At 58.9% G+C, this 22,297-nt stretch overlaps 2 protein-coding genes across 3 annotated transcripts; both read left to right on the top strand.

The window, feature by feature from the left end:
- Positions 1 to 162: 162 nt before the first annotated feature.
- On the top strand, positions 163 to 16,931 carry Map3k11 (mitogen-activated protein kinase kinase kinase 11). Of its 2 annotated transcripts, none has more exons than XM_048361702.1 (10): positions 163 to 910; positions 6,127 to 6,307; positions 6,477 to 6,625; positions 6,731 to 6,906; positions 7,035 to 7,278; positions 7,772 to 7,885; positions 8,607 to 8,742; positions 8,826 to 8,917; positions 14,248 to 14,625; positions 16,107 to 16,931. In XM_048361702.1, exons 1-10 carry the CDS (start codon positions 178 to 180, stop codon positions 16,415 to 16,417), a joined length of 2,514 nt encoding a protein of 837 aa, XP_048217659.1. In that variant the 5' UTR covers positions 163 to 177; the 3' UTR covers positions 16,418 to 16,931. The 2 variants fall into 2 exon arrangements, with proteins under 2 accessions (XP_048217659.1, XP_048217658.1); XM_048361701.1 differs by having other exon boundaries at positions 16,083 to 16,931.
- Positions 16,932 to 18,155: 1,224 nt separating this feature from the next.
- On the top strand, positions 18,156 to 21,062 carry Kcnk7 (potassium two pore domain channel subfamily K member 7). Its single transcript, XM_048361438.1, has 3 exons — positions 18,156 to 18,638; positions 19,871 to 20,269; positions 20,764 to 21,062. The coding sequence occupies exons 1-3, from the start codon at positions 18,320 to 18,322 to the stop codon at positions 21,060 to 21,062; spliced, it is 1,017 nt and encodes a 338-aa protein (XP_048217395.1). The 5' UTR covers positions 18,156 to 18,319.
- The last annotated feature ends 1,235 nt before the right edge of the window (positions 21,063 to 22,297 follow it).

The following is a 22,297-nucleotide window of genomic DNA, read 5'->3' as shown; positions in this document are numbered from 1 at the left end:
GATGCGGGGCCCCGGGGGGGCCACACTCCCGGCTCCCCAGAGAGGCGTGGGTCTGGGGCTGAGGGCCGCGACCCGGATGCCCGGGCTCCCGCTCGAGCGCTAGGCGGCCAGCGGGGGTGGGGACCGCGGGCACCGGGAGGAGGACCCCACGCAGTCCGACGACGGCCCCCCGGGGCCATGGAGCCCTTGAAGAACCTCTTCCTCAAGAGCCCCCTGGGGTCCTGGAACGGCGGCGGGGGCGGCGGGGGCGGGGGCGGCGGCCGGCCCGACGGGTCCCCCTCGGCGGCCGCCTATGCCAACCCCGTGTGGACGGCCCTGTTCGACTATGAGCCCAGCGGGCAGGACGAGCTGGCCCTGCGCAAGGGCGACCGTGTGGAGGTGCTGTCCCGGGACGCAGCCATCTCCGGGGACGAGGGCTGGTGGGCGGGCCAGGTGGGCGGCCAGGTGGGCATCTTCCCATCCAACTACGTGTCCCGGGGTGGCGGCCCGCCCCCCTGCGAGGTGGCCAGCTTCCAGGAGCTGCGGCTGGAGGAAGTGATCGGCATCGGGGGCTTCGGCAAGGTGTACCGCGGCAGCTGGCGGGGGGAGCTGGTGGCGGTCAAAGCGGCCCGCCAGGACCCGGACGAGGACATCAGCGTGACGGCCGAGAGCGTTCGCCAGGAGGCCCGGCTTTTTGCCATGTTAGCACACCCCAACATCATTGCCCTCAAAGCCGTGTGTCTGGAGGAGCCCAATCTCTGCCTAGTGATGGAGTATGCGGCCGGAGGGCCCCTCAGTCGGGCCCTGGCGGGGAGGCGTGTGCCCCCACACGTGCTGGTCAACTGGGCCGTGCAGATTGCCCGGGGGATGCACTACCTACACTGCGAGGCCCTGGTACCTGTCATCCACCGCGATCTCAAGTCCAACAACAGTGAGTCTCTCCGGGGTGTGGACGGGAAAGGGGTGCGGAGGAGGCCTGGCCCGGGCACAGGTCTCCGCCGAGCCTAGTCGGGGATCTGCTGGAGGCAAGAGCAGCTGTCTGCGTCAGGGAATCCCAGTTGATTAGGGGTACCAGTGGCCTGGCACTAGCCCCAAAGCAGGAATTCCAGGCACCTGGCAGCAGCCTCCTATCCTAGCAGGACTCCTTGCAACCTGCAGGGAAAGCTGCAGCTTTGGGACACTTAAGTTAACTTAGGAACTCTGTGTGGGCTGTAGGCATACTGCCTATCTGTGCTCACCACCTGGAGGCCGGTGCCCCTCACCTTCCCTCCCTCTGACGTTCACTTTCATGGTCTTGCTGCTCTACAGTCCCTTCCCCTCCCGCATCTTGCCTAATAACCTGCGCTGCCTCTGTAGGGAGCTTCTCCAGGCCTGAGATCTCAGAGGGGAAAGTCCCTCACTTTCAACTGCCCTTTACTGCATGACCTCTACCTGGTTGCGGTTAACTCAAAGTCTCCATATTCATCTCCCTTAAAAGTGAGTGATCAGGAGGACAAAATGGCCTCATGGCCTGGGCAAGTGCTAGTGGAGAGTGCCCAGCCGCCCGTCCATGCCTCAGTCCCGGGCAGGGGCGTTTGAGAGCAGGATTGACTAGGGGGCCCAGCCTGGAATCAGCACTTGGGAGTGTAATGCCTGGAGCGAAGAGAGACTGTCTTTGGCCGTGTTAGGCAGCCCCAGGCTTCCCATCATAGGCCCAAGGCAAGTGAATGACCGGTTCAGAGAACTTTCTGAAGCAGGCTGGCTTCGTGCCAGACCAAGACAGGTCGCATTTAAAGAGGCACATGGTAAGTGTGTCCAGGCAGGGTCTGACCAGAACAGATCTCAGCACCAGGGGGGACACCAGGAGCTGGGTCCCAGAGGAACCCAGAGCACAGCCGGACAGCAGTAGGACATGGAAGGAAAGCCTCTGTGGGCTCACTGGAAAGGCGCAGTGGTTCTTAAGAGATCAGCATGGATATTTTGAGCCTGTGGCTTTGGCTGCCCGTGAACAAGGGGCTAGGGAAAGCAAAGCAAAGTGCTGGGACCCAAGTCCTTGCCCAGGGCGGAGGAGCCAGGGAAGGCCAACTCTAGCAGGGGCGGTCCGTGTGTCTCAGCCTTCCCGTTGTGTGTGCCCTCGCTGTCTAGGGACCCCCATTCTCTGCCCTAGCCTGAGGGGGATTCCCCGAAGGCTGAGGGGGTGGGGGCTCCTGTCTTCTGTTTTTCCTCCCTTCTCTTTCCAGAAAAAAATGGAACAATAGTCCAGGCCCCTGCTCCCCACCCTCCCCACCGCTTCCTGTGTTTCCTGCTGCCCCTGGGCTGGCTTCCTGCCCCAGCTCCAGCCCCTGCTCCCTCCCTAGCCCAGCTGCCTGCTGGGGAGGAAAGAGCTGGGGGTGGAGGGGTTTTGGGAGAGGAAGGAACAGGGATTGCTCCCCCGTGCTCCCCCCCAGTTCCTCTGCTTCCCTTCCCGCGTCTGGGTGGTGGTGAAGGGCAGGCAAGGTGCGTGCCCGTCGCCTCTGAGCCTGGCATCCAAACTCACAGACCCCAATTCTGGGCCCTAGTTGCTGTCTGCAGGATTGGGGTGGGGGGGAGTCCCTAGGCTGGGGGGAGCACAGGCAGGAAACAATGGCGTGATTTTCCTGGACAATGGGGGCCTTGTGAGAGCCTGGCGGGGAGAGGGGGAATTCTCCAGGCCCACGAGTCACAGGACCAACCCGCCAGCCCAGCCTGAGCCTGACCTCCCCCAATTCGCCCCCAAAGGACCCACCCCTCCCCGCTGGAGACCTGGTCCAGAAAGGAGAAGTAGAGACCATGGGAGGGAAGCGGAAGAGGTGTGAGCTGCCCAAGCTACTCCAGAGCCTCACGAGGAGGGCGGGGAGGTCGGCCCAGTCGCTCACAGAGAGTCTGCCTGCTTGCCCCAGCCTGCTAGCCAGCCCATTTCTGGGTGACTCTTTGCCTCCCATGCCTGAGGTCTCTGTCACACAGCACAGCAGTAATTGGGGTTGAAACAAGTTCAAGACCAAGGCCAGCAGCAGGCAGCTTGGAGTAAAAGCAAGAGATACAGAGATGAAATGGAGACTCGACAGGTGCCCCAGGTGGAGGTGGGAAGGGACCAGAAAGGCCACAAATGCAAAGACGTCCTGAGACTTTGGGCTACTTGCTACTCCTCTCTGATCCTCAGATTCCCCAGCTGATAAAGGGGAGAGGGGAGCACATTGCCGGTCTGTGGGATCCCATAGGTAGCACAGCCTAGGGCCTGGGGGCAACCTCTCTGTAGGAGAGAGGGTAATGGGTCTGTGTGCTGTCCCACCCTGCCTAGCTTGTGTGGATCCTCGTGGGTGAGCTTGTGCAGGGCTGACAGCCAGATGGTGCCGAGCCTGCTGTAAAGCTGGCGATGAGGAATGACTGAGGGTAGAGAGAGTGGACCTGCCAGGTGATGAAGGCAGAATCTCTAGGGCAGCTGGCATTCCAAAAGCACCTGTGCGGCTGGGCGCCTGTGACTCCTCTAATCCTAGCTACTCAGGATGGAGGCTGAGATCTGAGGATTGTGGTTTGAAGCCAGTCCTGGCTTGAGAGTCCATGAGACTCTTATCCAGTTAACCACCAAAAAAGCCAGAAGTAGAGCTATGGCTCAAGTGGTCGAGCACTAGCCTTAAGCAAAGACACTCAGGGACAACACCCAGGCCCTGAGTTCAAGCCCTAGTACCCGCACAGAAGAATAAAAAAAAAATTCTGCAAGATGTTAGGCTCCAAGCAAAGGCATGGGTTTAATTTAATGTTTATGGCAACCCTCTGAGGTGGAATCTATTGTCACCTTCAGCCTTTATTGACCATGCAGGACTCAGCCCCAGTCTTGCTCAGTGCAATGAGTGGAGTTTGAGACCATTCTCTGAATTAGGAGAAATTACAGAAGGGTTTGCCAGGCACAAAAACACCACAAAAGCTGTCAAGGGCGTATGGAAAAACCAGGTGGAGCAGCTGAGGAGCAGCTGAACTGGCTCTGATCTGGTCTAGAGCTGTAAGTGTGGAAGATGCCAAGACACCGGTGAGGACGGGTAGCTGGCATCGGGAATAGGCTGAGGCAGACCAGGAGTAACGCACAGAGGCTGACAAGAGACTGGGCTCCTAGGAACACTGGAGTCAGAGGTGAAGTGAGAGGCCCTTCGGGAAACAGAGCCAAGCAGCAGCTGCCTTGCGAGCTGAGGCCAGCAGAGAGGGGCAGGGCCGTAGGGACAGATCCCCCAGTGGGGCCCCAAGGCTTCACTAGGATCCAGACCAAGGTTTGTGGATTCAGGCTCTCAGACACCTGGTCTGCCACCTCCTCTGACAAGTCCTCCCTAACTCACCTAGCTGTGCAGGTGCCCTTCCCCCCGTCAGTCCCGGTGTCACCCCAGGGCAGTACTATCTCCTGTTCAGCAAGCTGAGGGGTGCCCCCTGCCACTTACATGGAAAAATTTCACTTCCCTCCCATAGAAGGGCTCTTCAGATCCTTGATGATTTTTGTCCTCGTTTTATTCCCTACAACTTCTCTCACTTGAGCTGTTTTTGTCCTGGCAAGAAATTTGCAAGTGGCTGCTTCTCCTCCCTGTACCAAGTATGGCGGCCTCATTTGGGTCAAAGCCAGGAGCCCCTGCCAAGTCTGACCATCGACTCCTACATTTGCGGCAGGCTCCTCCTATGTGGCCAAGAACCATCACCCCTCCCTTTCTCTTCACACCCAACTGCCTCAGTAGATATCTTTCGGAGTCTTCCGGTTGGGAATGGCTGCTCTAGCCATCACGTGCTGAGAGTACAGGGCCTGTGGTGCGTGTGTGTGTTTGTGTGTGTGTGTGTGTGTGTGTGTGTACTGGGGCTTAAAGTCAGTGAACTCAGGGCCTGGGTGCTACCTGTTAGCTTTTCTGGTGCTCTACCACTTGAGTCACAGGTCTACTTTTGCCTTCTTGGTGGTTAACTGGAGATAATCTCATGGACTTTCCTGTCCGAGCTGCCTTTGATCTGCAATCCTCAGATCTCAGCCCCCTGAGTAGCTAGGATTAGAAGCGTGAGCTGCCGGAGCTTGGCTTCTACTGGCCTCCTTTGCTCTCCTAGGACTTCCTGCCTGCTCCCTGTCCCCAGGGGGCATTGTGATACACACCCACTGATGCCAGAAACATTGAGAAACAGCTGCATTGCTTTATATATATATATATATATATATATATTTCCATGAAATATTGGAGGAAAGTTAAAACATGAGCTTTGGAGCCTTATAGAATAGATTGGAATCCCTGCTCTATTTGCTTTGTGACTTTGGTAAAACCATTTCCCTGCTGTAGTCCTCAACTGTAAAATAGTACTAATAGCAACCTATCAAATTGATTTATTTTGTAGTACTGAGGTTTTAGCTCGGCCTCACACTCTAGGCAAACAGTCTACCACGTGAACCACCCCTTAGCTCTGTTTCGTTCTAATTATTTTTCAAACAGAGTCTGGAGATTTTTTTCAGGGGCCAACTTGGCCCTCTACCCTCCTACCCATGCCTCTCAAAGAGCTCAGTGATAGGCCTTCACTACCAACCAGCCTCAAATCTATTCTCCCAATCTCTCCAATAGCTAAATTTCAGGCATAAGTTCACTATACCCAGCCTGAAAAGGTGTGTGTGTGTGTGTGTGTGTGTGTGTGTGTGTGTGTGTGTGTGTTGTATCTTGTGTGGTCCTGGGGCTTGAACTCAATGCCTTAATCCTGTCACTGAGCTTTTTTGCTCAAGGCTAGCCCTCTACCACTTGAGCCATAGCTCCACTTCTGGCTTTTTTGATGGTTAATTGGAGGTAAGAGTCTCACAGACTTTCCTTCCCAGCCAGGCTGAGAACCTGGATCCTCAGATCTCAGCCTCCTAAGCAGCTAGGATTACAGGTGTGAGCCACAGGTACTAATTTTAAAAGTTGTTTGTTGTCTTGGTTTTGCTTGTTAGAGTGCTAGGACTGAATGTAAAATATCTGCCCCCCATTAGTCCCTGGATAAATCTGTCCCCAAATGGTTATTTTTGTCTGGTTCTACCTCACACCCCACAAGTCATATCTGTACACCTAGTTGCCTGCCCAGGATATCTGTCAGATGACCGTGTGCTCCAAACTCTTTACCTGTCCCCACATCTAATCCTGGACCCCCAACAATCCTGCCCTTCTTCCCCAGTTCTGCTGCTACAGCCCATTGAGGGTGACGACATGGAGCGTAAGACCCTGAAGATCACTGACTTCGGCCTGGCCCGAGAGTGGCACAAAACCACACAAATGAGTGCTGCGGGCACCTATGCCTGGATGGCTCCTGAGGTCATCAAGGCCTCCACCTTCTCTAAGGGCAGCGATGTCTGGAGGTGCGGCCCCATGGGGACTGGACAGGGTCTGCTGTGGGTGTGCGAAGGGTAGCGGTGGTTGCCTAAGCCCAGAGGCAGGGACTCAGACTGTTTAGTTCCTCCTTGCCTTGGGGTGAAAAGTCAGTAAGTAGGCAGAAGAGGACACCCAGACTCTCTGTCTTACCCACAGCTTTGGGGTGCTTCTCTGGGAACTACTGACTGGGGAGGTGCCCTACCGCGGTATCGACTGCCTTGCGGTGGCCTACGGTGTGGCCGTTAACAAGCTCACATTGCCCATCCCATCCACCTGCCCCGAGCCCTTCGCACAGCTCATGGCCGGTAAGAGGGCAGAGTGGGCAGACGAGGGGCAGAACCTCCCGGCCCGGGACGCCTCCATTCACAACCCCCTCCTTATTCTGCCCTTCGTCCCTGCCGCGCCCCTAGACTGCTGGGCACAGGACCCCCACCGCCGGCCGGACTTCGCCTCCATCCTGCAGCAGCTGGAGGCGCTGGAAGCGCAGGTCCTGCGGGAGATGCCGCGGGACTCCTTCCATTCCATGCAGGAGGGCTGGAAGCGAGAGATCCAGGGCCTCTTCGACGAGCTGCGGGCCAAGGAAAAGGTACGAGGAGCCGGAGGGCCCGGGGATGGGCCCCGCGGGGCCGGGAGTGGAGGCGGGCGCCGGGGTCCGCGCCGGGCTGGCCGGGCTGACCGGGCCGCCTTGGCTGTTCGGGGCTGTCGGGGGCGCAGGAGCTCCTGAGCCGCGAGGAGGAGCTGACACGGGCGGCCCGCGAGCAGCGATCGCAAGCCGAGCAGCTGCGGCGGCGGGAGCACCTGCTGGCCCAGTGGGAGCTGGAGGTGTTCGAGCGCGAGCTGACGCTGCTCCTGCAGCAGGTGGACCGCGAGCGGCCGCACGTGCGCCGCCGCCGGGGCACCTTCAAGCGCAGCAAGCTCCGCGCGCGCGACGGCGGCGAGCGCATCAGCATGCCGCTCGGTAAGGGGCGGGGCCGGCGGCGCCTCCCGGCCATTGGCTGCCGGCGCCGGGGGGGGCGGGGACGCCCGTCCCATTGGTTGTGGTGGGCAGGGGGTGGGCCTCTGCCCGCCTCGCGCGCTGGGATTGGCTGTAGGGTGTTGGTGGGTTGGTCCCGGAGCTGGAGGCTGAGAAGGGGTGGCACCTAGAATGTTTTCCCTGGCTCTGGGGCGGGTTCCGCGGGGAACATTTTCACGTTTTGACCCAGGAGTGGCTGCGATCGGGAATGGGCGGGGATGTTGGCAGCTCTTGTACGGCCGAGGGGGCGGGCCGGCGCCCGGGCACCTCCGACTCCGCCCAGCAAGGCCGAGTGCTTCAGTGCCGCGTGGTTTGGGAAGCCGTGGGGCAGGTCGTCCTGCGCGGTCCCGGGCCGGGTCCTCCCCCGGGCCCTGCAGTTGGGAGGTCTTGGCTCTCCTTCACAGACTTGCACCTGCCCCCCCTTTCCCCTGAACCCCAGATTTCAAGCACCGCATCACTGTGCAGGCGTCACCTGGCCTTGACCGCAGGAGAAACGTCTTCGAGGTCGGGGCTGGGGACTCGCCCACCTTTCCTCGGTTCCGAGCCATACAGCGTAAGAAACCTGGCCTCCCTGGCCCGCTCCTCCCCCAACCCTTTTATCAGACCTCACTCTTGGAAGTGAAGACCACCACCCCCTTTCTCCCTTTTCTAGGCTCCCCACCCCCCGCACACCCTCATCTAGTTCCTCACAGTAATTATGCTAGGTAAATATTATCACTAAGTTCTGTGGAAAAGAAAAGTGAAAACACAACAGGCAGTAGGTGGCTGAGCTAAAATTCAAACTCAGGCAGTTGGCTTTGCTGTGTACTTATTTCTATGTAGTACATATCAGCTGAAAGAGAGATTTCTGCACTGGTTGGTGGGCCTGTAATCTTAGCTACTCAGGAGGCTGAGATCTGAGGATCTCAATTTGAAGTCAGCCTGGGCAGGAAAAGTCCATGAGACTTATCTATGATTAGCCAACAAAAAGCCCAAGTGTAACTGTGGCTCAAGTGGTAGAGCAAAAAAGCTAAGGGACAGCAACCAGTTCCTGAGTTCAAGCCCTACTTCTGCTCCCCCCTCCCCCCCAAAAAAAAGACTAATGAGGTGTTCCACTTTACTCCTGGCCCCGAGACCCAGACCCACCTATCCCCTGCAGGGCCCACATTGAGAATGCTAAGGGGCGCACTCAGCCTGTCCCCATCTTCCAGAGTTGCCTTGGAACCTGACTGTCCTGGTGGGGTGGGGAGAGAGGAGGACGGGATCAGCTCACAGTCTGTGGGGTTCCCTTACAGTGGAGCCTGCAGAGCCAGGCCAGGCGTGGGGCCGCCAATCTCCCAGACGTCTGGAGGACTCGAGCAATGGAGAGCGGCGAGCATGCTGGGCCTGGGGTCCCAGTTCCCCCAAGCCTGGGGAGGCCCAGAATGGGAGGTAAACACCCCCACTCTACCTCAGGATTGTGCTCCTCCCCACAAACCTCAGACTCACCCCCCTCCCCTCCTTTCCTTCTCCAGGAGAAGATCTCGCATGGACGAAGCCACGTGGTACCTGGACTCAGATGATTCATCTTCCTTAGGCTCTCCTTCCACACCCCCCACACTCAACGGTACGTGGCCTTGGCTCCCCTACCAGGATCTTGCTGAGCTTCTTTGGACACTAAGGTAGAGCATGAGAAAGCAGCAGGCAGAGCTGATTGGAGTGACTGGAGAACAGGCTGAAACAGGACAGAGCCAGGCTCACAACAGAATGGACACAGCCCAGGCCTTGGGGTGGGGGGGTGGGGAGAACCCAGAGATTTGTCCCCCTATTCAAGCCTGGCCTTCAAGAGGGCACCAGTGCCTTGCGCTGTAATCTTAGCTCCTCGGAGGGAGTAAGCTCTGGAGGATCAAGGTTTAAAGCCAGAGTAGGCAGAAAAGCCCACAAGACGCCATTTCTAGTGAACTAGTAAAAAATGTCAGACTGGAATAACTCAGAGTGGTAGTGTGCCAGATGTGAGCAAGCAAGCTAAAAGGGAGCAAGAGGCCCTGAGTTCAAGCCCAGGATGGGAACACACACCTGCTTGCCCTGTGGCAGCCCGGCCCCGCCGCAGGCTCTGGGAATGCTCCCTTGGATGCCCCAGAGAAGCAGTGCCCAGAGACCCGAAGGCACCTGCCCATCTGGGATGACACCAGACAAGTGGTTTTCACGGGATGTTTCTCAGATGCCCTTCTTGGGGGCCCATGGCGGAGCAGAGGATCGGAAGGCCCCGCTGAGTCTGGTGGCGCATGCCTGTAATCCCAGCTACGTAGGCGACTGCTATTCTAAGCCAGCCTGATCAGAAAAGTCTATGAAACTCTTTATCTCCAACTAATCAGCAAAAAGCAGAAGTAGAACTGTGGCTCGAGCAGTAGAACACTGGCCTTGAGCAAAAAAGCCAAAGGCACAAAGCCCTGAGTTCAAGTGTACTATATCTGTAGAAATCTGGAGCTTTTCTGTTCTCCATAATAACAGCATCTGCTATTCTGTCCAGCCCCGTGAGGGACATACCATTCTTACCCTCATTTAAAAATCAGGAAATTGGGGCTGGGAATATGGCCTAGTGGCAAGAGTGCTTGCCTCGCATACATGAAGCCCTGGGTTCAATTCCCTAGCACCACATATATAGAAAATGGCCAGAAGTGGCGCTGTGGCTCAAGTGGCAGAGTGCTAGCCTTGAGCAAAAAGAAGCCAGGGACAGTGCTCAGGCCCTGAGTCCAAGCCCCTGGACTAGCAAAAAAAAAAAAATCAGGAAATTGAAGCACCAAAAGGAGAAATAACCCCAAGCCTTCAGATTTTGAAAGTTTCAACCGAGAGAGACTCTGGCTGTCATTCTTATAGCCAGCTTCCTGGAGGTAGCTTTCTCTCAACCTGGGGGCCGTCCTAGCCCTAGGCCCCAGCCCTGCCTGCTACCCAGAGCCTAGTGCAGAACATGGCTTAAGGGCGGTAATTGATTTAGCTTCACCTCTCTCTGTCCCATCCCAACCACCAGGGCCTGATTTGCTAGTAATAGTAGCCATGTTTATTGGCTCTCTCCTGAATGCCAGGCAACTCTGTGAGGTGGATATTATTACCAGCACTGCTTTACAGAGGAGGAAACTGAGGCACACCGAGATTTAAGTGATTTGCTCTAGGGTATCCAGCACAGCAGGGATTTGAACCCAGGTTTGTCTGATTCCTGAGGCAGAGCCCTGAACCCCCTCCTACAGAAACAGTTTTCAATCCTGTAGTTGCGCTGTGGTGGCTACACAAAAATCTGGAAGGCCACGTTAAACTTGCCTGCTCTAGAATGTGCCAAGCCAGAAGGGCCAGTGGAGACTCAACTCAGAGAGTGAGTCAGAGCAGACCCTGGTGGTGTTCCGCAGAGCCCTCTGTCCTTGCCCTCCCTGGACAGGAGAATACAAGAATTCTGCTTTCCCTGGAAGGATGCACCAGCCCTAGCCAAGCCGCTAGCTGAGCATGTCCAAGCCCCCATCCCAGCTGCCTTCATGGCCCATAGAGGTCATGACCTTGCTCTCCCAGCCACCCACAGAGTCAGAAGCCTGGCTGGGAATCAATGTGTGGAACCTCTGTCCCGGCCGTAAGCCACCATTGGTGATCGCCACACGCCTGCTCTGTCCCCAGCTGGCTGTCGGTTTCCCCACAGTGAGTTCCACATTTATAGCACGGACAAATCCACAGCCCTTGACCACAAGGCCCCAGGAATATTCGTACTGCTGCTCCCTGAGCAACAGAGTTTCCAACTTTGCCAGGAGACTTTAGAGGCAAATTCAGATCCCAGCGGAGTTATTCTGGATGCCACCTAACTCTGGGAGCCTCTGGTTCTCAGGGTTGACCCTACAAGGACTTCGGGCAGCCTGACCTCCATCTGTCCTTCCCTTTGTCTCTCTTACCTACTTTGTATTTTATTTTATTGTTTGTGGTGATGAGGTGGAACCCAGGGAAGTGCTTTACCACCTAGCCACATCCCAGTCCTGTCTTGCCTGTAGCCAGTGGCTCTCAGCTGAGTCTCACGCCTGTGAGCTCAGCTACTCAGGGGGTTGAGATCTGGAGATCAAGATTCAAAGCCAGCTGGCAGAAAAGTTCCTAAAGAATCTTAGTTCAAGTTAACCAGGAAAAAGCCAGGAATGGAGGTGTGGTTCAAGTGGTGGAGCACTAGCCCTGAAGCAGCAGTGCCCAGGCCCCTGAGTTCAAGTCCCAATACTGGCACACTGTCCCTGAGCTCGTGTGCTCAAGGCTGGCACTCTACCACCTGAGCCACACTGTACTTCTGTTTTTTTGGTGCGTAATTAGAGATAAGAGTCTCATGGACATTACTGCCCAGGCTGCTTTCAAACCAAGATCCTCAGATCTCAGCCTCCTGAGTAGCTGGGATCACAGCCGTGAGCCACCAGTGCCCAGCTTATGATGAGTTTTAAACGGGAGATAGGTCTATCCATTATGTTTTAGTGGATATACTGGGGCTTGAACTCAGGGCCTTACACTCTTACTTGGCTTTTTTGCACAGGCTGATATTCTGCCACTTGAGCCAGAGTTCCACTTCTGTTTTGTTGCTGGTTAATTGGAGATACTCTCATAGACTTGTCTTTTTTCTTGCTAGTCCTGTGCCTTCCTTTTTTTTTTTGCCTGTCCTGGGTCTTGAACTCAGGGCCTGAGCACTGTCCCTGGATTTTTTTTGCTCAAGGCTACCGCTCTGCCGCTTGAGCCACAGCACCACTTCTGGCCATTTTCTATATATGTGGTACTGAGGAATCGAACCCAGGGCTTCATGTATACCAGGCAAGCACTCTTGCCACTAGGCTATATCCCCAGCCCGACAGCTTTTCTTCTTTTTGCCAGGCCTGGGGCTTAACCTTAGAGCCTGAGCACTGTCTCTGGCTTCTTTTGCTCAAAGCTAGCACTCTGCCACTTGAGCCACAGCACCACTTCCAGCACTTTCTGTATATGTGGTGCTGAGAATCGAACCCAGGGCTTCATGCATACTAAGCAAGCACTCTACTGCTAAGCCACATTCCCAGCCCCAGTTTACTCCACAGCACTTTTTTTTTTTTTTTGCCGGTCCTGGGCACTGTCCCTGGCTTCTTTTTGCTCAAGGCTAGCACTCTGCCACTTGAGCCACAGCGCCACTTCTGGCTATTTTCCGTATATGTGGTGCTGGGGAATTGAACCCAACGCTTCATGTAGACAAGACAAGCACTCCACTACTAGGCCATATTCCCAGCCCCAGTCCTGGGCCTTGAACTCAGAGCCTGAGCACTGTCCCTAAGCTTCTTTTTGCTCAAGGCTAGCACTCTATCACTTGAACCACAGCGCCACTTCCGGCTTTTTCTGTGTATGTGATACTGTGGAATAGAACCCAGGGGCTTCATGCATGGTTCGGGGCTCCAGGAAAGTACTCTACCTCTAAGCCACATTGCCACCCCCCTCATAGACTTTTCTGCCCAGGCTATTTCCAAACTACAAACCTCAGATTCAGCTTCCTGAGTAGCTAGGATCACAGGTGTACGCTACCTGTGCCAGGCCAGGCTTGCAGTTTAGAAAAATGTCCTGGGCCATTGGTGGCAGTGGCTGCAGATGGCTGGGCGGGAGAGAAGGCGCAGAGAGTCCGGGTAACCATCATGGTGGAGGAGAACCCCGGGCCCAGTCCTTTTCACAGCACGAGCTTGTACCGCGCAGCCTTAGATGTCCTTCTCCTGAGAGCCAACCCACCACTCTCCTCCAGGCAGACCAACCCTGAGACTGGGCTCGAGGAGGGCCAGGGCAGACGGGCTCAGCCAGGGGCACTTTGACAGCCGAGGAGGCCTCTGGTGGCAATGGGAACCTAGGAAGACACCTGGGAAGGCCGTCCTGGACCTCACATGACCTTTAAGCTTCCCAGGCCCCGCCCCAGGTGGTCTAGAAGGGAGCCAAGCCAATCTAAAGTCCGCAATCAGGACGCTGGTGTCTTAGAGTCTCGGGCGGCGTCTGGTAGGGAAGTGGTGGAGGGTAAAGGAGGATGAGGGTTCTGCTGCACCTGCCCGAACCAAGCCTTCGTCCCCACTGGCTTTGTGCAGCCTAATGGAAGCCATTAAGCTCCCCGGGCTGGCGAATCAAACGGCATAGTGCCTCTAAATCATCTAACTCAGACCTGGCAGAAACACATGCTCTGTAAACAAGCTGGGACCTTCAGCCCCTAGCAGTCAAGCTGAGAGGCAGTATTACTAATCAGCAAAAACCAGAAGAGGGGCTGTGGCTCAAGTGGGAGAGTGCCAGCCTTGCAAAAGCTGCCGGAGAGTGGGAAGACCTGAGTTTGAGCCCCAGAACCAGCACAAAAAGAAAAAGAAAATAGAAAGAAAAGGAAAAAAAGAGGGCTGGGAATGTGGCCTAGTGGTAGAGTGCTTGCCTAGCATGCATGAAGCCCTGGGTTCGATTCCCCAGCACCACATATATAGAAAAGGTCAGAAGTGGCGCTGTGGCTCAAGTGGCAGAGTGCTAGCCTTGAGCAAAAAGAAGCCAGGGACGGTGCTCAGGCCCTGAGTCCAAGCCCCAGGACTGCCAAAAATGAATGAGAGTTCAGATTTTAAAAAGGAAAGAAAGGTCAAGACTGCCCAGGCAGGAAGCGAGTGGGCATGGGGGCCCGCTCCCAGTCGATGGGTCCAGCCAGGTGGCCTCTGGCCGGCCCTGGAGGCCAGGGTCTGCAGCCGGCCTCTTCTGGGATCCCTGTCCTGCCGTCACTGGGCCCTGGGACCCGCGGCCGCCCCATCTCTGGGGGAAGGGACGAGCTTCTGCTGGATGGGGGGGGGGTGTGTGTGTGTGGAGCTGGGCCACAGAGCCAGGGAAGATGGCGCTGAGCGAGGCCGCGGTGGGGTCCCCAGTGCCCTCGTCTGGCCTACGTACCAGCCTTGCCCTGGTCTGACCTGTGCTGCCCCTGCTCACTTCCAGGTAACCCCCCCAGGCCGAGCCCAGAGGCCGAGGAGCCGCGCCGACCCGGCCCGGCCGAGCGCGGCAGCAGCTCCGGGACGCCCAAGCTGATCCAGCGAGCGCTGCTGCGTGGCACCGCCCTGCTGGCCTCCCTGGGCCTTGGACGGGACCTGCAGCCTCCAGGGAGCCTGAGCCGGGAACGTGCGGAGTCCCCAACGGTGCCCCCCGCGCCCGCGCCCGCGCCCTGCCCCACTGAGCCAGCCCCCACCCCACTCGCCCGCCTTTCCCCCAAGGCGCCTCACACCCGCAGCCAGCCCACCTCGGGGCCGCTGCTGCTGGACCTGGGTGTCCCCACCGGCCAGCCTTCAGCCAAGAGCCCCCGGCGGGAAGAGACGCGAGGTGAGTGACCCCCAGGACCGATGCTGGGGGGGTGGTCGCCAGAGGGGGCAGGCGCCGAGGACCGGCACCTCGGGGCCCTGGGGAGATGTGAGCGCGGCACGGCGGGTTCCGCTGCAGTGGTGGGCGGGGCAGGGCGAGCGAGAGCAGCCACGGAAGAAGAGAGGCGATCGCGCCCACGGCCGCCTTGTGCTGGGTCCGTTCTGTAGGGTGGCCTGTTACAGCCAGGGAGCACACACCTGTAACTCCACTTAGTCCACAGGTGGACCTAGAAAGATGGCAAGTTCAAGACCAGCCTGAGCTACGTAATCAGACTCTCTGAAAAGAAACAGGCAGTAAACTTATACCCATTTTTTAAAGTTACTTATTTGTTGGTCATGAGGCTTGAACTCAGGCCTCGGACGTTATCTCTGAGCTTTTGTGCTCAAGACTGGTGCTCAGCCACAGCTCTAGTTGGTTAATTGATAAGAGTCTCATAGACTTTTCTGCCTGGGCTGGCTTTGAACTGGGATCCACAGATCTCAGCCTCCCGAGTAGCTAGGATGACAGGTGTGAACTACTGGCACTGGGCTTCGCTTGGGCTTCGCTTGGTCTATTTATGCCTCCAGTTCCAGCTTTAAGCAAAGGCCTGGGGGCTCTCCTTGGGCTTTTTTTTTTACTCAAGACTAGCACTTTACCACTGGAGTCATAGCTCCACTTCCGGTGTTTTGGTGGTTAACTGGAGATAAGAGTCTCACAGACTTGGCTTCTTAACCACAGTAGAGGAGGAAATTTACAGAACCAGGAGCTCGGGGCTCCTACAACTTGTAAGTGGACAGGTAAGGCTTGTGTGCTCTAGCTACCAGGCTCTTTTTATTTTTATTTTGTTGCCAGTCCTGGGCCTTGGACTCAGGGCCTGAGCACTGTCCCTGGCTTCTTTTTGCTCAAGGCTAGCACTCTGCCACGTGAGCCACAGCGCCACTTCTGGCTTTTTCTGTGTATGTGGTGCTGGGGAATCGAACCCAGGGCTTCATGCACGCTAAGCAAGCGCTCCACCGCTAAGCCACCTTCCCAGCCCCTCTTTTTATTGTTTTTAAATGTTCTTGTTTGATTCATTTATTCTTCGGTGCCGGTAGTGGAGCTTGAACTCAGCGCCTAGGCACTGTCCGTGAACTTTTCCTGCTCAGCACTAGGGCTCCATTTCCTGCTTTTCAGTGGCTGATTAGTCTCAAAGGCTTCCCTGCTAAGGGTGGCTTTGAACTGCGGCCCCCAGAGCTCGGCCCCCTGGGTAGCCGGGACCACGGCGTCCCCCGCCGCGTCTTCATCCCTCCGCTGCCCGCGGATGCGCAGCGAGCACAGCAGAGAGGACCCTGAAGTTAGGAAGCGATCGCCCAGCCCTAGAGCAGCGCCGGGCCTGGGGTGGGGGGGTGGTCCTAGAAACCGGGGGTTCCTAACCCTGTGCCCCTCCTGCACCCTCCTAGGCGGCACCGTCTCGCCCCCACCGGGAATATCCCGCTCGGCTCCCGGCACCCCCGGCACGCCTCGCGCACCGCTGGGCCTCATCAGCCGGCCTCGGCCTTCGCCCCTTCGTAGCCGCATCGACCCGTGGAGTTTTGTGTCCGCCGGACCACGGCCCTCCCCCCTGCCCTCCCCACAGCCCGCACCCCGGCGGGCGCCCTGGACCTTGTTCCCAGACTCGGACCCCTTCTGGAACTCCCCACCTGCCAACCCCTTCCGGGGAGGCCCTCAGGACTGCAGGGCGCAGACCAAAGAGATGGGTGCCCAGGCCCCGTGGGCGCCAGAGGCCGGGCCTTGAGTGGGGCCACCCCCCCCCCCCACGCGCCAGCCGCATACACTGGAACGGGAGCCCGGCCGGCCTCGGCCGCTGCCTTGGTTTCCCCCAGGAACCCCGCCCCCCCCACTTGGGGGTCAGGAACACTACACTGCACAGGAAGCCTTCACACTGGATGGGGAGGGGGGCAGCACCCCCTTCACCTGCAACCTGTAGGTCCCCCTGACTTCCCTGCCCCTCTGGGGCCCGACGCTGTACCCGGGCTGGTTGGGAGGACCAGAGCCTGACTCAGGGAATTGCCCGCGGCGCGGGGTGTCTGCGGGGAGAAAGCTCATCCTCAGCTGTCACCAGCACTTTGGGCTAAGTCCTGCCACTGTGGTCCCTGCCCCAGGGCTGAGTTCCTGGACCCCCCCCCCCACCTCTGAGGGTCCTCAGAGGCGGGGGCTTTTTGGGTGCCTTCCTGCTGCCCCGGCCGGGGCTGTGGCCTTGGCCTGAGGTTCCAATGAAGCCAAATAAACTTGTAAGCTGTTTTCCCGAGCGCGGCAGGCTGGTCTTCTCCTTCCCCCGGGCCTGGGCCACGCTTGCTGTGCGCCCCTCTGCTAGGAGCCTCAACGGCTGGGGTGTCGTGGACAGCCGCTCCGCCCGCCCCCCCCCAGCCCGCGGCCACGCTTTCCTCACGGTCCTCCGCATCCTGTGCGTTCGTTCAGGTGCCTGCATTTGTCCTGGGCCTCCTGTGGCCCCGTGGCCCCTGCTGAGTCCCCACCCTGTACACATCTCCCTCTGGGCGACATCTTAAAGAGGGGGCCCTGGGTTTGTCTCCAGCCTAGGATCTGGAGGCCCCGGGAACAATCCCGCCACGTCCAGGCTGGGTGAGGGCCCAGAGAGCGCCAGTCCGTGGACTTCTATCTCCTCACCCCAGGCCCTAGGCCAGGCCCTTCCTTGGCCTCTGGCCCTCAGAATCCGAGGTTTCTGGCTGCAAGCTCGCACTCGTAGCCGCCCCCTCCTCTTAGAGCAGCCAGGCTGTGTCTGCGGCTCAACGGGGCAGGGAGGCCGGAAGGGCGGCGCAAGCTTGAAATACCACCTGCCCAGGGGCACGAGTCGCCCTTGAGGCCCCGCCCCGCCCCGCGCCCAGTCCAGCTGCTTCCTCTCAAAAGCCCACCGCTCCTTCCATCCTGTCTAGAGTACCATCGTACCCCCGCGTGCCCCAGTATCCCTCCATGCGTCTCCGGGGACACCCCTGAGCTCTAAAATGCCCCCTCCTCAGGGGAGCGTCCCTAGGGAGCTGACCGCCCCCACCCCACCCCCACCTCCATGGAACTTGGGACTGTGGAAAGTTGTCAAGTTGCTTTGTTCACAGGTTTCTTTTTATTTATTTTTTCTGTCCTGGGGCTTGAACTCTGGGCCTGGACACTGTCCCTGAGCTCTTCAGCTCAAGGCTAGCGCTCTGCCACTTGAGACACAGCGCCACTTCTGGTTTGCTGGTGGTTCATTGGAGATAATCTCATGGATTTTCCTGCCCAGGCTGGCTTTGAACCGTGATCAGATCTCAGCCTCCTGAGTAGCTTGAATGATAGGCGTGAGCTCAACACCCTGCTTGCGCGCAGATTTCTAGTGTGAGCACCAGGAGGACAGACTTGTGTGTCCCCTTCGCTAGTGTCTGAATCGGTGACATGGAGCTTGTGAGGCTGTGAGCATGATCTTGAAGACGTGTGAGGGCCCTCCCTAGGTCCTGCCCCCCCCCCCCAGCACCTTCCTCCACCGCCTCAGCAGCTGGGAGTTGCCCCAGAACCTGGGAGGAGCGCCCCAGCTCCCCCCCCCCCCCAGCATACTCACCCCGCACGCCCAGCCACCCACGCGCGCGCCTCCCTTCTGCCCCTCCCAAGGGCCTGCGGTGGGGACAGCAGCACCCAGATTCAGCACCACGCTATGAAGGCTCTGACGCCTTGGGCCCGGTACCTGCTCCTGGCTGTGGCCCACCTGCTGGCCCTGGGGCTCGGGGCCGTGGTGTTCCAGGCCCTGGAGGGGCCCCCGGCACGCCGCCTCCAGGCCCAGCTCCAGGCCGAGCTGGCCACTTTCCAGGCCGAGTACGGGGCCTGCTTGCCACCCGGAGCGCTGGAAAGGCTTCTGGGTACCAGCCTGCGAGCGCAGGCCCACGGAATCTCCAGCCTGGCCAACGGCTCCGAGGCCAGCACCTGGGACCTTCCCTCGGCCCTGCTCTTCACCGCCAGTATCCTCACCACCACCGGTAGGCCGCCATGCCAAGCGACCCCAAGGGAGGAGGCTTCTGATGCCATAGCCCTCCCCACCCGAGGAGTGCAGCCCTCCCCCCAGCCCCGTGGTGCCAGGTGAAGCTCAGGCTCTATCAGGCCTGACATCACAGCCGGGGCTCCCCACACCAACACACCCCAACTGGTGCCACCACTTCAGCTGCCAGGAGGGGTGTGGCCTCCCCAGCCTCGCCTCAGGTCTGCTTGGGACCCAGGAAAAGTCCCAAGACTTGTGACGTGGTAGGAGGCACACCGTGCGCATGCGTGTGCGCGGGATGGGCTCTCGGATGGAAGGGTATGGAGGAACCAGACCAGAAGGGAGGGAGGAAGTTTCCGAGGATGATCTAGTCACCAAGGCCGCAGGAGGCTGATAAAGGATAACAGAATTCCTGCCTTCAGGAATAGCATGTACCTAGGCCCAGGGAAATAAAGCAAAGGGACCCCACCTGGCTTTTGCTGCTGCTCTGCAAACTGCCAAGTAGCTTCTGACTTGAGACCTGTATTGGCAATTCAAGAAGCCAATTCACACTGAGCCTGAATCCCTGCACATCAACCTACGGGCAGGACAGGAGCACTCTTGCGGCTTCTCCAGCCCACCCCAGTCCCTTCTACTACCTCACACCTGGCTCTGGTGGACGTTGTCCTTTGCCACCTCTGGACCAGCGGATCCTGTTCTCCCAGCATGCCTTGCCCTCCCTCCCACCTCTCCCTTACCCGTTCTGCTCATCTGCCTCTGCTCGTCCCTTTGGTGTGTTCCCGCCTGCCCTCGGGGCCTGGCGCACAGACAGATGTGACACCTCTCTGGGAAATGGGTAGAAGGTCAAAAGCAGAGCCAAGGAAATCTCTCAGAAAGCCTGGCTCCTGGTGGGGGTGGGGGTGGGGGGGCTGGTGACAGTGCACTCCCCCAGCCTACCATCTCAAGCCTGCATTCAATCCCCAGCACCCGAAAACAAGGAAAGGGAAGAACAAAGGAAGGAAGGAAGGCGGCCAGGATCTCCCGAGACAGGACAGTAGCTGTGAGTGGCCCCAGCGACCACGGGGCCTGAGCACCCATTGTCTTTCTTGAGTCTTTCATTTCCCACCCAAGTCAAGAGTGGCGCAGAGCGGCCGGAGGGCCTTGCCCAGGATCCCGGCCGGAGGGCGGCTTCCCGCGGCCCGAGGGGACCCGCAGGCTCGCCCCAAGATGGCTGACGAAGCTTCTCTCCCCCAGGTTACGGCGGCATGGCCCCGCTGTCGGCCGGGGGGAAGGCCTTCTGCGTGGCGTACGCGGCGCTGGGGCTGCCGGCCGCCTTGGTCCTCGCGGCGGCGCTGCGGCGCGCCCTGCCCGCTCCCTTGGGCGGCTTGGGGGTCCGGGTGGCGGCCCGCTGGCGCCTGGCACCCGCCCGGGCCGCGCTGCTCGGGGCCGCGGGGTTCGGGCTGCTGGCGGCCGCCGCCTTCCTGCTGCTGCCGGCGCTGCTGCTCTGGGCGGCCCGGGCGGACGGCAGCCTGCTGGAGGCCGTCTACTTCTGCTTCGGCTCCCTCAGCACCGTCGGCCTGGGGGACCTGCTGCCCGGCCGGGGCCGCGGCCTGCACCCCGTGCTTTACCACCTGGGCCAGTTCTCCCTTCTGGGTAAGTCCCGAGAGCTGGGCGGGGAGGCCCCCAGAAACCACGGGCAGAGAGGCTGCGCCCACAGATGCGGAGCCCTGGGTGCCCGGTGACGGGGTGCCCGGTGTGGGGTGCCTGGTGTGGGTTACCCGGTGTGGGGGTGCCCGTGTGGGGTGCCCGGTGTGGGGTGCCCGTGTGGGGTGCCCGGTGACGGGGTGCCCGGTGTGGGGGTACCTGGTGTGGGGTGCCCGGTGTGGGGGTGTCCGGTGTGGGGGTGCCTGGTGTGGGGGTGCCCGGTGTGGGGGTGCCCGGTGTGGGGTGCCCGGTGTGGGGTGCCCGTGTGGGGTGCCCGGTGACGGGGTGCCCGGTGTGGGGTGCCCGGTGTGGGGGTGCCCGGTGTGGGGTGCCCGATGTGGGGGTGCCCGGTGTGGGGGTGCCCGTGTGGGGGTGCGGTGGAACCCGCCAGGCGTTCCCAGGAGCCACCCCGGCAGCCCCGGCAGCCTCGCTCTCCTCCCCAGGCTACCTGCTGCTGGGGCTCCTGGCCATGCTGCTCGCGGTGCAGATCTTCTCGGAGCTGCCACAAGTCCGCGCCACCGTGAAGTTCTTTGGGTGCGGTGGCCCTGCCACGGCCGAAGACCAGCGTGGCATCCTGGGCCGAGAGGGGCTGGACCTGAGCACCCTGCCTCCCTCCAGCCCACCTCCGAGCACACCCCGGCTCCCTGACCAGGGTCACGTGACCACCATGCCCACCTCCCAGCTCACTGACCAGCGTCATGTGACCACCACGCCCACCCCAGAACAGACCACAGCTCCCTGACCAGGGTCACGTGACCACCTCACAGCAGACCCCAGCTCGCTGACCAGGGTCACGTGACCAACCTCATCTTCTCTTAGATGAAGGAGCTGGAGGCAGCCATGGGGAAGCTTGGGGAAGAATCTGGAGGGGGGGTCCATGGGGGGTGAAGCAGGACTATGAATGAGGACCTCAGGGAATCATGTGCTAATACAAAATAAAATGGTGTGGTGCTCGGCAGATGCTATGTGGGAAATGAACTTCACGACGTGTGGGCAGGGATGGGAGGGGATCGGCGGGGAAGCAAAGCAAAGGGTGACATTGTCCAAAAAGAAATGCACTCGCCACCTGACTTAGGAAACGGCAGCGCCTCTGTACGCCTTAATAATAACAATACAATTACATTGTAAATAAGACAAACTGGGCCAGGCGGCCGCGGCTCGCGCCTGCAACCCTAGCTGCTCAGCTGCTCAGGAGGCTGAGACCTGAGGACCGCGGCTGGAACCAGGCCTGGGCGGCAAAGTCCACGCGACTCTCACCTCCAATTAACTCAAAGCCTGGAAGTGGCACTGTGGCTCAAAATGGTAGAGCCCTAGCCTTGCACAAAAGAGCTCGGGGACAGGCCCTGAGTTCCAGCCCCACAACCAACAACTAAAGTGGAATTGAGGCTCAAATGGTGTGCCATAACCTGGAGTGAAAAAGCTAAGACGTCCATAGCACGTAGGTAGGCCCAGAGTTCAAGCCCCAGTCCCAGCACCAAAAATAAATAATTGGGGGACTCAGAATATGGCCTAGTGGTAGAGCGCTCGCCTCGTATACATGAAGCCCTGGGTTCGATTCCCCAGCACCACATATACAGAAAACGGCCAGAAGCGGCGCTGTGGCTCAAGTGGCAGAGTGCTAGCCTTGAGCAAAAAGAAGCCAGGGACAGTGCTCAGGCCCTGAGTTCAAGGCCCAGGACTGGCAAAAAAAAACACAAAATAAATCAACAAAATAAATAAATAAATGGGTTGCCCACTATGTGTGAGGTCCCACCACCATACAAAAATAAATAAAATAGGAAGCAAGTTGGCCATTTGCACGTCTTCTTTCAAAATGGGACTCCCCTCCTGGGTCATCGTTCTCCAAAGGCGTAGGTCCCTGCCTCAGTTTACCTCTGGGAATTGCCAAGTCGGCCAGGTGGTTTTTAGGGTTGTGGAAAAACGCCACCCTCTTCCTCTTTTTGAAACCCAAACCGTCCAGAGAAAAAGCCACGGGCA

Source organism: Perognathus longimembris, chromosome 13 (assembly GCF_023159225.1).
Source record: "Perognathus longimembris pacificus isolate PPM17 chromosome 13, ASM2315922v1, whole genome shotgun sequence".
Classification (NCBI taxonomy): Eukaryota; Metazoa; Chordata; class Mammalia; order Rodentia; family Heteromyidae; genus Perognathus; species Perognathus longimembris.
This window is presented reverse-complemented; position numbering and strand designations above follow the sequence as displayed.